The sequence below is a fragment of the Cetorhinus maximus genome, chromosome 1, assembly GCF_964194155.1.
Source record: "Cetorhinus maximus chromosome 1, sCetMax3.hap1.1, whole genome shotgun sequence".
In the NCBI taxonomy this organism is placed as follows: domain Eukaryota; kingdom Metazoa; phylum Chordata; class Chondrichthyes; order Lamniformes; family Cetorhinidae; genus Cetorhinus; species Cetorhinus maximus.
Genome location: NC_135879.1, coordinates 79,475,578 through 79,490,329, shown reverse-complemented (window position 1 = coordinate 79,490,329; position 14,752 = coordinate 79,475,578). Strand labels below are relative to the sequence as shown.

The 14,752-nt window shown below is 37.5% G+C and overlaps 2 protein-coding genes across 2 annotated transcripts in view; one reads left to right on the top strand and one right to left on the bottom strand.

Moving 5' to 3' along the window:
* tifa (TRAF interacting protein with forkhead associated domain) overlaps positions 1-5,834 on the top strand; it is a 235,230-nt gene extending 229,396 nt beyond the window's left edge. The window contains exon 4 of the transcript XR_013576703.1: positions 5,750-5,834. The gene's annotated coding sequence lies outside the window, so the exon portion shown is untranslated. The remainder of the gene's footprint in view (positions 1-5,749) is intronic.
* Positions 1-14,752, bottom strand: part of ap1ar (adaptor related protein complex 1 associated regulatory protein) — a 93,994-nt gene that overhangs the window by 29,850 nt on the left and 49,392 nt on the right. Inside the window, exons 3-6 of the mRNA XM_078542865.1 lie at positions 14,442-14,468; positions 12,966-12,991; positions 10,567-10,663; positions 2,177-2,275 (exon numbers count right to left, since the gene is read on the bottom strand). Coding sequence (XP_078398991.1) covers positions 2,177-2,275; positions 10,567-10,663; positions 12,966-12,991; positions 14,442-14,468 — 249 coding nt within the window. The remainder of the gene's footprint in view (positions 1-2,176; positions 2,276-10,566; positions 10,664-12,965; positions 12,992-14,441; positions 14,469-14,752) is intronic.

The window sequence follows — 14,752 nt, the reverse complement described above, 5'->3', positions numbered from 1 at the left end:
ACAAAATTTTAAAAATAATGATTTTAATTGCTTTTTGACCTCAAATTGGTTATTTGATTTTACATTTTGTAATATTGTCCAGGTATTCTGACCAAAATATTTCAGGGCTCCAACGACAACTCACATTTATATAGCATCTTTAATAAAGGAAAATGTCCCAAGGCGTTTCACTCAAGAACTTCATCAGGCAGAAGCTGCCGTGAGCTAAAGAGGTTGCTAGAAATGGTAGTCAAAAGCTTGTTTAAAGAGATAGGTTTCAGGAAGAATCTTAAAGGAAAGGAGATGTAAAGGAGGGAATTCCAGAGCTTAGGGCCTATAAGATAGAAGGCATTTGGGCAAAGGATAGTGTATGCACACAAGGCCAGGGTCAGAGGACTGCACAGATCTTGGCTGATTATAGGGCTGGAGGAAGTGACAGAGATAGGAAGGGGTGAGGACAAGGAGGGATTTGAAATGAAGATAAGAATAAGGCTGTTGTTGGACTGGGAGCCAATGTAGGTCAGTGAGATTTAGTGGGGTTAGAATGCAGGCAAGAATCTGAGCACAAGTTTATTGAGGTTGGAAGATCAAAAACCAACATGGACAGCATTGACAGGAGCAGGGGTTGGCAATGTTCCAGATGTAGAAGTAAATGATTTTTGTGATGTGGGGTTAGAAGTTCAGCTCAGGTCAAATAGGATGCTGATGCTGTGAACTGTCTGGTTCAGTCTGAGCCAATAATCAGGGAAGGGGTGGAATCGACAGTGAGGGAAAGGAGTTTGAGGCAGGGGCTGAAAAGAATGGCTCTGGTCTTTGCAATGCTTAATTGGAGTAAGCTGTGGCACATCTAGGGCTGGATGTCAGACAGACACTCTGACAACAGAGGGGGAATGGTTGAGATGTATGGTGAAGTGGAGGTGGATGTTGTCAGAGTACATATTGAACCTGACATTTCTTTGGGTGGTGTTGGTGCACGCCAGCACATACATGAGAAATAGGAGAGCATCTGGGATAGATCTTTGGGAGACTCCAGATGTAATAATATAGGGGTAGGAAGAGAAGCCAATGCAGGAGATTTTCTGGCTAAAACTGGATAGGTAAGAATAGAACAATGCCGTATTTAATCAGTAGAGGGTGGTTTCCTTTTTGGAAATTCAGTTCTTTTTACAACTGTACTTCACTTTTTATAAGCTTCCAATTTCTAATATGATTTACTTTCCAAAATTAAGCACTTTGTGTATTGTGTTTTAAAAGTCACTTAGTGGTGCAGGTGTTTATGTGGTTAATTTTTGTTCATTTATTCACAGGACGTGCGCTGACAAGGCCCACGTTTATTGTCCAACCTATATCAAAGATCAAAATAACCCAGTAATCATTGAATATCAAAGTAAATGAATTAAATTTCAAACTATGGCACCCAGTTGGCTACCCTCTGATCATATTACAGTGAAAACATTGATCACTATGGATTACAGGTGATGCCAAGATGATCAAATAAGCATGTGTAGTCAGGATGGCAAAAATTCTCTATACAAACTTGTTACTTAAATTGGCAACTGCAATAAAACAGTAGCTTACATTTAGAGTGGCACAATTATACCAGCAGTTTTATATCTGCTCTATAGTCAGACAAAGCAAAGTTCTGCACTGTGTACTTTAACACTTCTGAACAGTGCTCTGATCACCAGCATTGGAATGTCAGTGAAATTTTGATGTTAATGTCGAGTAAAGGTTAAAAGTTGGTCTAGCAGACCACAGTAATCCAAATAAATTTCAAGTTTGAAGAGTTGGCTTGGATCAGTTTCTGTTATATTGTGGCTAATGTGAATTTCAAGACTAATTCCTCAGGGGTTCTAACATTTTGACTGCACTTAGATTGACAACCTCAAATTAAAGTTATTCTTGTACTTCATGCATCAAGTTGCAGAAACTGAAGCTTGCTGGCCTATTCGATTACCTCATCTGGTAATTTCAATGACTACCAGTGACAAAGCACTTCTAACTGTGGATTTATAAACAATAATTAATTTGAGTAGAGCCAATACCTTTTGAGCGCATTCTAAACTCGACAAGGTCTTTGTTGTTGAAAAGAAAAAACTTAATGTGATATATGTGGTCAATTATAATAAAGCTTGTTAACAAGAGATGAGTAAAGACTTTCGCAGATCAGAACCAAATAGGGGCTTCATGCCCTCACCTCCAATAACTTTTTCTGCTTTGCTGCCCTGGCTGCTTCACGTTGTGCAGCATAAAATGCTTCTTCTTCTATCTTTAACTGCTCCTCTCGTGCAGCTAACTGCATGTGAATGAAATAAAAAGGGTTAACAAATGATAAACCTCTCTAAGAAAACAAAATGTTATAAACATTTTGAGCAGTAGGTTAGTGTTCCTATGTATGAACTTAACACAAAATAAAGAATGTACAACTTAATTAAAAATGAAAGCAAAAAGAAAATGAAATCATAAGTTGGGAAAAATCAAAGCTGAAACAGGATGAGAACGGTGATTTTGAGTTTTGCTGTTTTCTACTGAAACTTACGCGCGAAATATTACTCACGTCAATATGAAAACTCAGCATTTAGTTTCAAGCACAAGGGAGATCATAGCATAGGTATTTTAGGAACAGGGGAAAAAAAATAGACAATTCTTTTTTGGTTGATCTCAATTGACCTTCTCACCCTAATGTCCACTTATTTTCTGCTATTTTAGAAAAAAAGGTGTGATTGTCTTTTGACCTATTTATCATTTCTTCCATACAGATATTCCCAATATGAAAAAGTTCCAAATACCCAACTTACTACTAGTTTCCTATTGCTTTTGTCAAATTATAGCTTCTAATTTTTAAATCAGTGTTAACAATTTGGATCATCTTCAATACTTTCAATGTACCTACATCACGGAGACTACAGCGATTGAAGGCAGCAGCTCATCACCACCTTCTCAAGGGCAATGAGGGACAGGCAATAAATGCTGGCCTAACCAGCCACACCCAAATCCCATACATGAATTTAAAAAAAATAATCACCTTTATAATTTTGAATCTGTTGGATCATCCCACCAGTGAGAAAAAGCCCAACTTCTTTAACCTTCTCTAACCTGAATTCCTAAGTCCTGGCAACATATTGTCTTATTTTGCACCCTCTCTAGGGCAGCCTTCCCTTCAGATGGGATAAACCAGTGCCCTGCACAATATCATATATTTTGATTTTTATTCTATCCCTTTTTGAAAACAACTTAGCACTTTGTCTTTTCGCAGTGGAAATTAAATATATTTGACTGTGAATTCAGCTCAAAAATCATATGGTGTAAAATTGTGCTTTTTTCTCTTGTTAATTTTTTCTCTCTTTTTTTCTCTAGAAGTTGTTGATGTGCAGTTCCGTGGATGACAATTACCCTAAAATTTGTAAAGTAAGAGAACGGTATTCACTTTGATGGAAATCCTACGCATTGGCAATGACTAAGAAAACACTTTTAATTAAGATGGTTTGCCTGTAAGCCCTTCTTTGCAGTTATCTTAGATAAAACAACTGCCATTTAAAACAGATACAACAACTTATTCACTTTCATATGTAAAACCATAACATTGCTAAATAACATATTGGATTGTTTCATACACCAAAATAAATGTCCTGTAGATTAAGCACGTAGTCATTCGATTGCTGATACACACTTCCATAGATGCTTATACAAGAGATGGGTTAATGATCCCTCTTCAAAACTTGCCAATAATAAATGTTTAAGAGTTTCTTCAGATTTTGAACTCAGCACAAATCTACTCAAACAAAAATAGAAAATGCTGGAAAAACTCAGCAGGTCTAAAAGCATCTGTGGAGAGAAAGGCAGAGGTAACGTTTTGAGTCCATGTGACTCTTCTTCAGAGCTAAAGAGAAGAGTCTGAAGAGGCGGCATACGGACTCAAAACGTTAACTCTGTCTTTCTCTCCAGAGATGTTGTTAGATCTGCTGAATTTTTCCAGCATTTTCTGGGTATTTTTTCAGATTTCCAGCATCCACAGTATTTTGCTTTCCATTTAAAATCAATGTCTAATTAACACACTAAACTAGCCTGAGGGATAGTCGACCTCTGTGTTAATTTTGGTTCTATAATGTTCTCCTAATTTCAAAAGGTGCTCCTCCAGGCAACATAATACACAATCAACTGGAGGGGTTAAAGCCCGATTTCCCATTGTGAGTTTATCACAACCACCGTACACAGGATGCATTGGGCAGAGGTCAGTCATCTCACTACAGTGGCAAGGAAAAATTTGGTGCAGTGGCCATGCACTTAGCAGAATGCATAATCTATATCACTAGCGATATCCTCTTGTGTATAGGCAAAGCATGTGCAGTTTCAAAGGAAACACTGGGAAATAGAAAGAGTGAGGAAGAACAGGAACATATCAGGTGCAACATATTGTTAACAAGAATAAAAATACCTGGAAAAACTCAGCAGGTCTGGCAGCATCTGCGGAGAGGAACACAGTTAATGTTTCGAGTCCGTATGACTCTTCAACAGAACTAAGTAAAAATAGAAGAGAGGTGAAATATAAGCTGGTTTAAGGGGGGGCGGTAGAGCTGGATAGAGGGCCAGTGATAGGTGGAGATAGCCAAAAGATGTCATACACAAAAGGACAAAGAGGTGTTGAAGGTGGTGATATTATCGAAGGAATGTGTTAATTAAGGGTAGAAAGCAGGACAAGCAAGGTACAGATAGCCCTAGTGGGGGTGGGATGGGCTGAAGGAAAGGGATTGAAATAGGCTAAAAGGTAGAGATAAAACAATGGATGGAAATACATTTAAAATAATGGAAATAGGTGGGGTAAGAAAAATCTATATAAATTATTGGAAAAAAAGGGGGGATTGGAAAGGGGGTGGGGATGGAGGACTGATCCCCCCCTTTTTTTCCCAATAATTTATATAGATTTTTCTTTTCCCACCTATTTCCATTATTTTTAAATGTATTTCCATCCATTGTTTTATCTCTACCTTTTAGCCTATTTTGATCCCTTCCCTTCACCCCACCCCACCCCCACTAGGGCTAATTGTACCTTGCTGGTCCTGCTTCCTACCCTTATTTAGCACATTCCTTAGATAATATCACCACCTTCAACACCTCTTTGTCCTTTTGTCTATGACATCTTTTGGCTATCTCCACCTATCACTGGCCCTCTATCCAGCTCTAACCCCCCCCTAAACCAGCTTATATTTCACCTCTTTTCTATTTTTACTTAGTTCTGTTGAAGAGTCATACGGACTCGAAACGTTAACTGTGTTCCTCTCCGCAGATGCTGCCAGACCTGCTGAGTTTTCCAGATATTTTTATTTTTGTTTTGGATTTCCAGCATCCACAGTTTTTTACTTTTATCGCAATATATTGTTAAATGGATCCAAACCAGATGAAGTGTGAAACTAGTTACAGATCCTTCTCAATAGGAGGTTGATTCACAGGATACCGCATTACAGACCCCAGCCTCCTGCCTACCAATCCCCTCAGGATTTAAAGTAACCACAACTGCAAAAGTGCTAAAAGCCTTAGAGTTTTTAAAAAAAATGTCACCATTTAATGTTTGCAGTCTTAGTTCACACTTGTCTTTCCCAACTAACACATCCTTTCCAGTTCCCTTTTAAGTCCAATACTAGATAATATTTCTGTAACCTAATACAGAGACATGACAGCCAGTTAGCAGAGCCTGCTGTGGACGAAAAAAACTCGCAGAAATATCTTTTAAAAAATATATGAATGCAGATATTATTCTCATTTCCTCCCACAGGTATTTGCACATGCTGTGTTGGATGTCAAATCAGTAGCCAGTTGGTTTGAGGTATCCAGAGGAGGGGCTGCTGCAGGTTGGGAAGGAGAGAATGAGCACGCAGAGGTGAACTACAGGTCAATTTCCTGTCAAGTGTTTGTCAGCCCTGCTTGGTTTCTAGAATTTAAGGGACATCAAACCAGTTCCATGAAGCTATTCTTCTCCCTGTCTTCATCAGATATTTATGCTTTGAAATGACAAGTATGTGTTGAAGTCGACAGGAATTTCTATTATTCAACAGCTAAAAGTATGAGGCAAGAGGTACAAAAAAATGGTGTCAAGTTCTTTGCTCCAATCATCTTAGCCGTTTTGGAGAGAGTGATCTTTAAATGATTTGTTTTAGTCAAACCCAAAAGCAGCAATAAATCTCAGCTTTGGATTTAACCAGGAAGCTTTAGTTCAATCTGTGAACCGGATATCTTTTAAAACTGTACTTGTGTCCCAATATGTTGCACAGAGATAGGATAATTTATCTTATTGCTCACATCCTCTGCTATAGTTAAGTCCTTCATTCCATAAAATAATCCTTCTTTGTGTAAATATCTCTTCCATTTTAAGGCTTATACATAAAGACATCACAGTGGAAGATCTTAGGAGTGTTATGCTCATATTTTAATGGATTTTTAGAAATGCAAACTGCTTTTCATAGGAGGGTTTAAAAAAAACTTAGGTATACTTTGATGTGCAAATGGCTTTCACTCATTCTTGCAATTATAAGAATCTAAAATAATGAAACATTATAAATGATTTATTTTCAGAACGCAGAGTTCAGTGGTCTCATATTTCAGTAACTTTTTGGTGTGCCATTTTCAGTATTGGCTATATTATTACCCTTAGCTGAAAAAAGGACATTTTACTTGAACCAACAATGTTGATCCAATTAGGAATGTTATTGGGTTTCTGCCCTATTGTGTCAAGAACTAGAGTGACACCCGTTTAAGGTGAACAGAAGACCCAAAGGCAACATTAAAAACTTTATTTTTAAAAAATGCATCAAGTACATAGGATCTGGAATGCATTGCCCAAGGTGGAGGCATATTCAATCGTGGTTTTATGAAACAGGGATACCAGGTAAAAGCCGGGGAGAGACACTAGCTGAGTTGCTCTGTAGGAAACTGGCACAGACACGACAAGCTAAATGGCCTCCTTCTGTGCTGTAACCATTCTATGATTTCTAGTTGCTCAAATGATATGAACGCACAAACATATGAATTAGGAGCAGAAGTAGGGACACTCAGCCCCTTGAGCCTGCTCCACCATTCAATAAGATTATGGCTGATCTGATTGTAACCTCCCGCCTACTCCCAATAACCTTTTACCTCTTTGCTTATCAAGAATCTATGTGCATATAAGTAATATCCACCCATCAAGATGAAAAATGACAACAGAGAAGTGGGTTATTTATTTTTGTTCAATAACTTTATTCCCATGTAGGGAATAGCATAAAATTCACCCTGCATCACCTAACAATATGTATGAACTTCAGCTTATCCGGCTATTTCAGCTGAAAATTGAACTGGGATTGTTCAACTCAGAAATATGAATAGCTGTAAGAAGCTGATAGAACATATTAGACTCAAGAATGCTATGCCACAGAGTAGTATGACATGGGCTCCTACCCATAACCTCCAGTCTCAGGTGTACCATTGTTGGAAAGCATAGAGCTGGTGGGGGGGAGGGAGGGGGGGTGGGGAGAGAGAGAGAGAGAGAGAGAGAGAGAGAGAGTGAACAGGGGCAGGTTGTAGCTTGCACATGCATGGTTCACGGAGGCTGCTGTATATGTAAAACGCGCAGCTGCTTTCAAGCAGGTGCAATTTCTGTTAGTGGGATTTCCAAAACATGACTTGTGGGCTTGAGACATTTGAACAAATTGTCTAAAACTGTTGGAGTTATTTGGAGAGGTCAAGTGTTGGGGAAGAAAACAGTTAAAGGAGTTCAACTGCTGATTATTATTTAACAACCCAAATACCTATTTGATTGCTCAAAAGAGTAAATGGGATAACAGGTGAGAAGTTTTGACTGTGCTTTGTGATCAGTAATAAAATTATCTGAAGGAGTCTGTCTTGGTTTCTGTCTTCATTTCCAAGCAACTATTGGAGCTTAATAATGTGCCCCTTTGGGATTGTTAAAAGTCGACATGAATGTGCCTTAAAAAGTGGATAGATTCAGTGGAATTGTCAAACTGTCAAGGCACTTAAATCCCCAAGCTCTTTAATTTTTTTGAAAAAAAAGTAGTCCGCAGTTGAAGAAAAATCAGTGCTTTCAATTTCTCTAGCTGTCTGTTGACATAAACCTGAGAGGGTCCTCATTATAGAATTAATGCTGCATGATTGATTCCACAATCAGGAGAAAGTGCCCTCGATATTCAGATTTTTGGTTAGGGGAGATGGTGGGGGGGCAGCTGTTAATGGTAGCTGGGCCCTCCGCCTCCAGAAACCATGCGGAGGCAGTCACAGGGGCTGCTGCGTGCAGAGGTGGGCGTTTAAAAGGCTGGCCTCAGTGCACCAGGACTTCATCCCAGCTATAAAAAGTCAAAAACAGCCCTCTAGCTGTCAGTCTTCCCACCTCCTCATTCCCCATGCCCCATCCATGCCAATTCATGCCTTTCTACCCACCCCCACGGCCCCTCATAACCTCCACATCAACCTATACCCCTCTCCCCACCCTCATTGGCCCTTTATAGCCATTGTGCCAATATAGTGCCAATCCATTCCCCTCACCCACCACTCTTTGCCCTTACACCCTTGATGCCAATTCATCCAGTATCAACCGTGGGCAGAACTCTGGATCTATGGTGAGATGAAATGAAATAAAGTTCTGTGCCTATTGATGACTTCATGATTTTAAAAAGCCTCATTCAAAATAAAAACCCAGTCAATACATTTAAATTTAAATTCCTTCACAGATTTAATCCCTTATTTAAAAAAAAACAATCAATTCATTCAAGTATTTAATCCCTTATGAAAACCAACATTTGTATTCATAGCCCCACAGACTTAATAACCAGTTGGAGCTGTCAATCAAACTGTGAACTTACAGGGCCGCCCCCACCCCTCCACCACCACTGTACGTTGATAAGTTGTAAGATGATAGATTGTGGAATCAGTCATGCAGCATTAACCCTATAATGAGGGCCCACAGGTTTATGTCAACAGGCAGCTAGAGAAATTTAAAGCACTGATTTTTCTTCAACTGCGGACTATTTTTTTCAAAAAATTAGAGCTTGGGGAATTAAGTGCCTTGACAGTTTGACAATTCCACTGAATCTATCCACTTTTTAAGGCACATTCATGTCTAATTTTAACAATCCCAAAGGGGCATGTTATTAAGCTCCAATAGTTGCTTGGAAATGAAGACAAAGAAACCAAGTCAGACTCCTTCAGATAATTTTATTACTGATCACAAAGCTCTCCACAGTCAAAACTTCTCACCTGTTTTCCCTTTTATTCTTTTGAGCAATCAAATAGGTATTTGGGTTGTATAATAATCAGCAGTTGAACTCCTTTAACTGTTTCCTTCCCCAACACTTGACCTCTCCAAATAACTCCAACAGTTTTAGACAATTTGTTCGAATGTCTAAAGCCCACAAGTCATGTTTTGGAAATCCCATCTGTTTGAAAGCAGCTGCGCGTTTTACATATACAGCAGCCTCCGTGAACCACACATGTGCAAGCTACAACCTGCCCCTGTTCTCTCCACCCCCCACCCCCATCTACCCTGGCAGAAATGGTGGGTGCCAGGTTTGGGGTGCAGGACTTCCGGAATCAGAACGAGGGTGCTATCTTGGCTAAGGCAGGGAGCCCTTCTGCTTTTGTTTTGAAAGTATTTCCTCCCTTTGCACTTTTGGCTCGGGTTTATGAAGTCAGGAATTTCCTGACTCTGCGCTTTTAACTCAGGAGAGAATACGTGACCTATGTGTTGGGCTAAATTTATATTCAAGAGGTGGAAATATGTTTGGAATTTGCATTGTCACCCAGTCTGCCTAAGTAGCAAATATATCAATATTTTAATAACAAATTTAATTGATTCAAAAGAGTGAAAGCGTAAAGCAAAACTAGCCTAGCCAGGCGGCAAAGCAACTGTGGTGTGCATCTTGCATGTTCGTGGTTGAAGAGGCTATGCCTTGCCCAATACTTCAATCTACCCATTACGAAACCTAATGCTTTTGCTCGTTTGTTAGCTAGGAGATCAGACACTCCAACTTAAGCGGTGTGAGGGGACAAATTGCACACAGTATTGTCAGAGGATAAATTATTTGAAATGTGCTTTATTGGGAATTAATTGATAAAGAGGGCAAGGATATCCCAGGCAAAAGACTTCAACTCTCACCTGTTTAGATCAGTACTGCTACTTTAATTCCATGCCTCACTAACAAATTCTAACAGCCTGACATTGTGCACATTGTTCAAAATGAACCAAGAAAACTATTTCCGAAAAATTCTCTCAGTTGTGGTAGGAATCAATTTGGTATGAGATCATGCATAAAATCTAAATGATTCCCCTTTCAATGTACAAAAAGAGACATTTTTTACTGAAGTCAATGAAAATTTCTGCAATGCAATGTTCTACCTGAGCCGTCAGCCTTCAAATTACTTTATTAAATTTGAGTTGTAGACATGCTGTATGTAGTCACCAGTATTTCAATGTAACAAGGATCAGTTATCATGCCAAATATGAACGCAACCTCATCAACCACATAACAAAGTATCTCTCTCATTTATAAAAAAAAATTTGAACGCCTGAATGGCAAAGAACAAACTAAATTATCTGCCTTATACCTCAGTCTGGAGCTGTTTGTCCACCGCCACTTGCTTCTGAGCAATAGCATCATACTGTCTATTGTGAAGGATTTGGACTTCATCTTCATTAATTGGTCTGTCAAAATTGGAACGGCAATGAATGTAGTAACCAGATTCACATGAAAAGCACAATATTGTTAGAATTAACACAGAGAAGGTATTTCTGGTGTATCACACAGCAATTAAAAAAAATTGTTCACCACATGAACTGCAGCTACTCACAAACATGGCCTACTTTCTCAAGCGCAACTAGGTAAGATTAAATGCTGGCATTGCTTACGAGGCCCACATCTCAAACATGAATTGTAAAAAAAATTTTTTTGGTTTGAACTTTTTAAAATCACAGCAACAGAATTATTCAATGTTTAATTCTCAGAATGTTAATACCTCATTCTAAAACTAAAAAGCTAACACGATGGCTTTCAGATATCTGATTAAACAAGGTGGCAAGTTTTTCATTGGTTTTTATAAAGTGTCCTGAAAAGTAACAAAATTAATCTTTTTTTTAAAATAAAAGATGCTAGAACTCTTGTGCTACAGTTAAAGTTTACAATAAAAAGTTTAGGTGAGGTGAATAGATGTAAAAACATTTTTGAAAAAAATTACCACCATGAAATATACTTCACTTATCTGCTCTTAATAACATCTGAACATACAAAAAGGTGTACAGGGAAAGGCTGGCTGATCCATTGAGTCTGTTCGTAACATTACCAAGATTGTCACATTATTACAATAAGATATTATAGTTCTGACAAGCTCAGGAAATGTAGAATGCTTCAGCTGCTACATTTTGCACAATGCAAGAGGCACCATAAGGTTTATGGAAATCCATATTTAAATAAAAGACAAACAATCAAATGTATTTCCTTAAAGCAGTCATTTAACTACAGATTCCTAAAAATGGATGAATTAGTAATATCTCCCATACTATTGCGTGCAGAAAGTTGGTGGGTTGGCTATTTTATGAATATAGAGCATTGTATTATATAAAGAACAAGATATTAGTTTGTTGCCAAGGATCAGTCCCTTAAGGGCCCCACAGCCTAATTGCTAAGAAAAAGTCTACAGGTCAACTGTCTTAGAAACATGCCAGCATTTCAATTAGCCATTTTCTGCTACTGCGTTAACATCTCTATGAATTCAAAATGTTTTGCTTTTTTTTTTCTATTCTTAGTGATTTGGATTTTTCAGTCAACAGTGAAGGCACAGCCTTTGCCCTTTATTGCACTTACAGAGCTGCCTGCAGTCTTTCCAACAGGGATGAGAAGTGTTGCCTGGAATGGTTGCAGCTGAAGTGCAGCCTGAACGGGGAGATTAACCTGGAAATGTCTGAATCTCTCGGTCCAGAGGTGCAATAATGGTCCTGTTCAATTTTGAAACATTCACCGATTTTGTCTAACTGTTTTGAGGCGATTCATTTTTTCCTTAAATGAGGATTGTCTCTTTTTAAAATTTTCAATACATATCTTGTATTGCTCAGAGGCTCCCTCTGTCTGTTGCATACAGGTGCCACAATTTGCTGTACAGTAACTGCACAAAGTAAATGCTGCTTTCGCATTGCTGGAACCTATTCAATCGACTCCCATTGAAAAGCATGTTCATTGCTCGTGATTTCGCCATTTGCAAGGTTTCACAAGAACGTAACCCCCGCGAATGACGGGACTTTACTATGATCAGTATGTTCAGTTTGGAAGATCTTTCAATTTTACGGTTTTGCTATGAAGACTAAATGGTCCAGAAATTACTGTTGTCTATTGATAAAATACAGCATGCTTTTGTAATATTCTTTTGGATGTCAAATTAACTTATTTAAATAAACATTGCTTTTTTATAGATTAACCTAATCTAGTCATCTTTTCACATATCTCTTAATTTCTTCCCTCTTTTTAGAAACATGCCCAGTTGACTCTTGAATCCATTTGTATGTAAGCTTGAGCAATCTTCTCTGGTCACTTTGTATTACCCCCTTGAAAGCAAAGGTTGTGTCCAATTTCCTTTTGTTAAATACCTAACTGACCATCGTTAGCAACAGAGGGACGACGAGCAGCCTCAGCATTCCCGAAGTTGAAGGAGGGAAAACAAAATTATCCTTTACATACAATTAACTAGGTCACCATTCAAAAAGATGATTCTCGCCTTCCATGAATTTGAGATTATATGATAGAGAATAGGTTTCTCCACTCTGCATGTGTAAAGGCCTCAGAAGGAAAGAATGTTTGTTTGAATGATTTTTATGCACAGGTTAAAAGAGAAGGCTTTTTTTTATAATTTAAAGGTCAATCTGAATGATTTAAGCTAATTCCTATGGACACGTTAATAAGTCAGGGTTTAGCTACAAAATGCACTTCTTCAATTAGGTCACTTTTCAAGCTTCTTACCTTTGGTTGAATCCTGGGCTTTCAGCCTGTAAAAACAAAGAAAAAATCACAAAACTCACTTTTTAAAAAAAAGTTATATTAAAATGTTTAAGCAGTCTTCTTTTGTCCATCTTGTGTCATACAATTTAAACATTTGCACATAAGACAATTTGTCTCTCTTTATAAAATTCTGCAAAGTTTGTTTAATATTAGAGTTACAATATAAAATATACAGTATAATATTAGAATATTAGCCTTACACCTTGGGGTACAGTAAATGTATGCACTAATACAAGACCATATGAACGCTGATTTCCATTTTACAAGCAGCAAGCCACAAAATAAATCTGAAAATAATTTAATTTATAAATATTTTGTTAATAGGAGACAAATGTTTATGCATTATCAAATGGACTGCAAATCAAAACTGTCAAAATTAATTCAAATACCTGTTAGACTTAATATTTTTCATTACATTTGATTTGGGAAGATCCTCAAAAGGGAGGTTGCTTTTTTTTTCCACATTACATCATGTGAACTTAGTAATTTTTTTGTGTTCATTCTATTTTAAACATTATCACCCAAATACTAAATTAAAAGCACAGCAAATTTGTGGCATCTATTGTAAACTTATGATCTAATTATTCAACAGGGCCAGCAATTGGTGATTACACACAGTACTCATGTACACCATTGATGGGGTGCATTTTTGCAGGTGTAGGGTCTATATGGATTTTGGTTCTTTTACTGGGAACTACGTCAGGAAATGAAACTCAAATATTCTGATGCTGGTCCATAGGTTGGGAAAGCAAATTCTTTAAACTGGGAAGTATATTTTCTTTCTCTAGTGGTTCATTACATAAAACTTAAAAAGAAAGGTCTTATGCCAGATTAACAGTGATATCATTAATATCAGAAACTTGCATTTTTTTTAAACTACTGTAAATCTGGAAATGTCTGTCCAAGAAACAGTATCTTACACAAGTTAAAATATTTTGGTATCGTCTTCACCATTGTCACTTATGATGTTTTATTACCATGGTGCCAAAATAGGATGACTGGCTTTATTTATGCTATAAATCTTATACATTTATATGCAATTACGAGTGGGTCAATGGAGGATAGAATTTCTCTCAATATAGATGCCAATTGTTAAGTGTTCAAGGAAAATCCTTTGTAATAAAGAAAGGTCACTTCAGTATATTTAGGGAAAGATTAATTCTAAATGTTTCTCCCATTTCTTCTGAAAAATAAATTCTAAAATTAATTTTAAAAATCACAGAAATGAATGTTTGAAATGTGACAAGCAAAATACTGATCATTAATTACCAAAATTTTTCATAGACTTTCAGGTTAAGACTTTTTGTCTAGCCTTGATTAGATATGTTTAATGGCAATCTCATGCGTCTGCTGGGGACACAGCTGTGATACAGTTAAACGTTAATCGTCTCTAAGTGCACTTTGACAGATTCCCCATGGGAGCTGATGTAAACGTACCTCATCACTCTCCACCAAATTCTCAAACTGTAAATAAACAGAATGGTGGTTAATTTTAACTTAGTGTCATACATCATGATGAGATGCTTTGTCTAAACAATCTGTTATATGGGACTCAGTGGAAAAAGGGCAGATAGAAACTTTGTATACAAGAGAACCATATGTTAAGAATGATGCCCAAGTCAAAGCTCTCCAGTTTCACTGAATGACCCAAAGAAGTTAACCACAACATGTTTTCCTTCGAGACACCTCAAATTTAGTTTGTTACATAGTAATAATGTTGCACAATAGAAACAGGTGTTACAATAAGG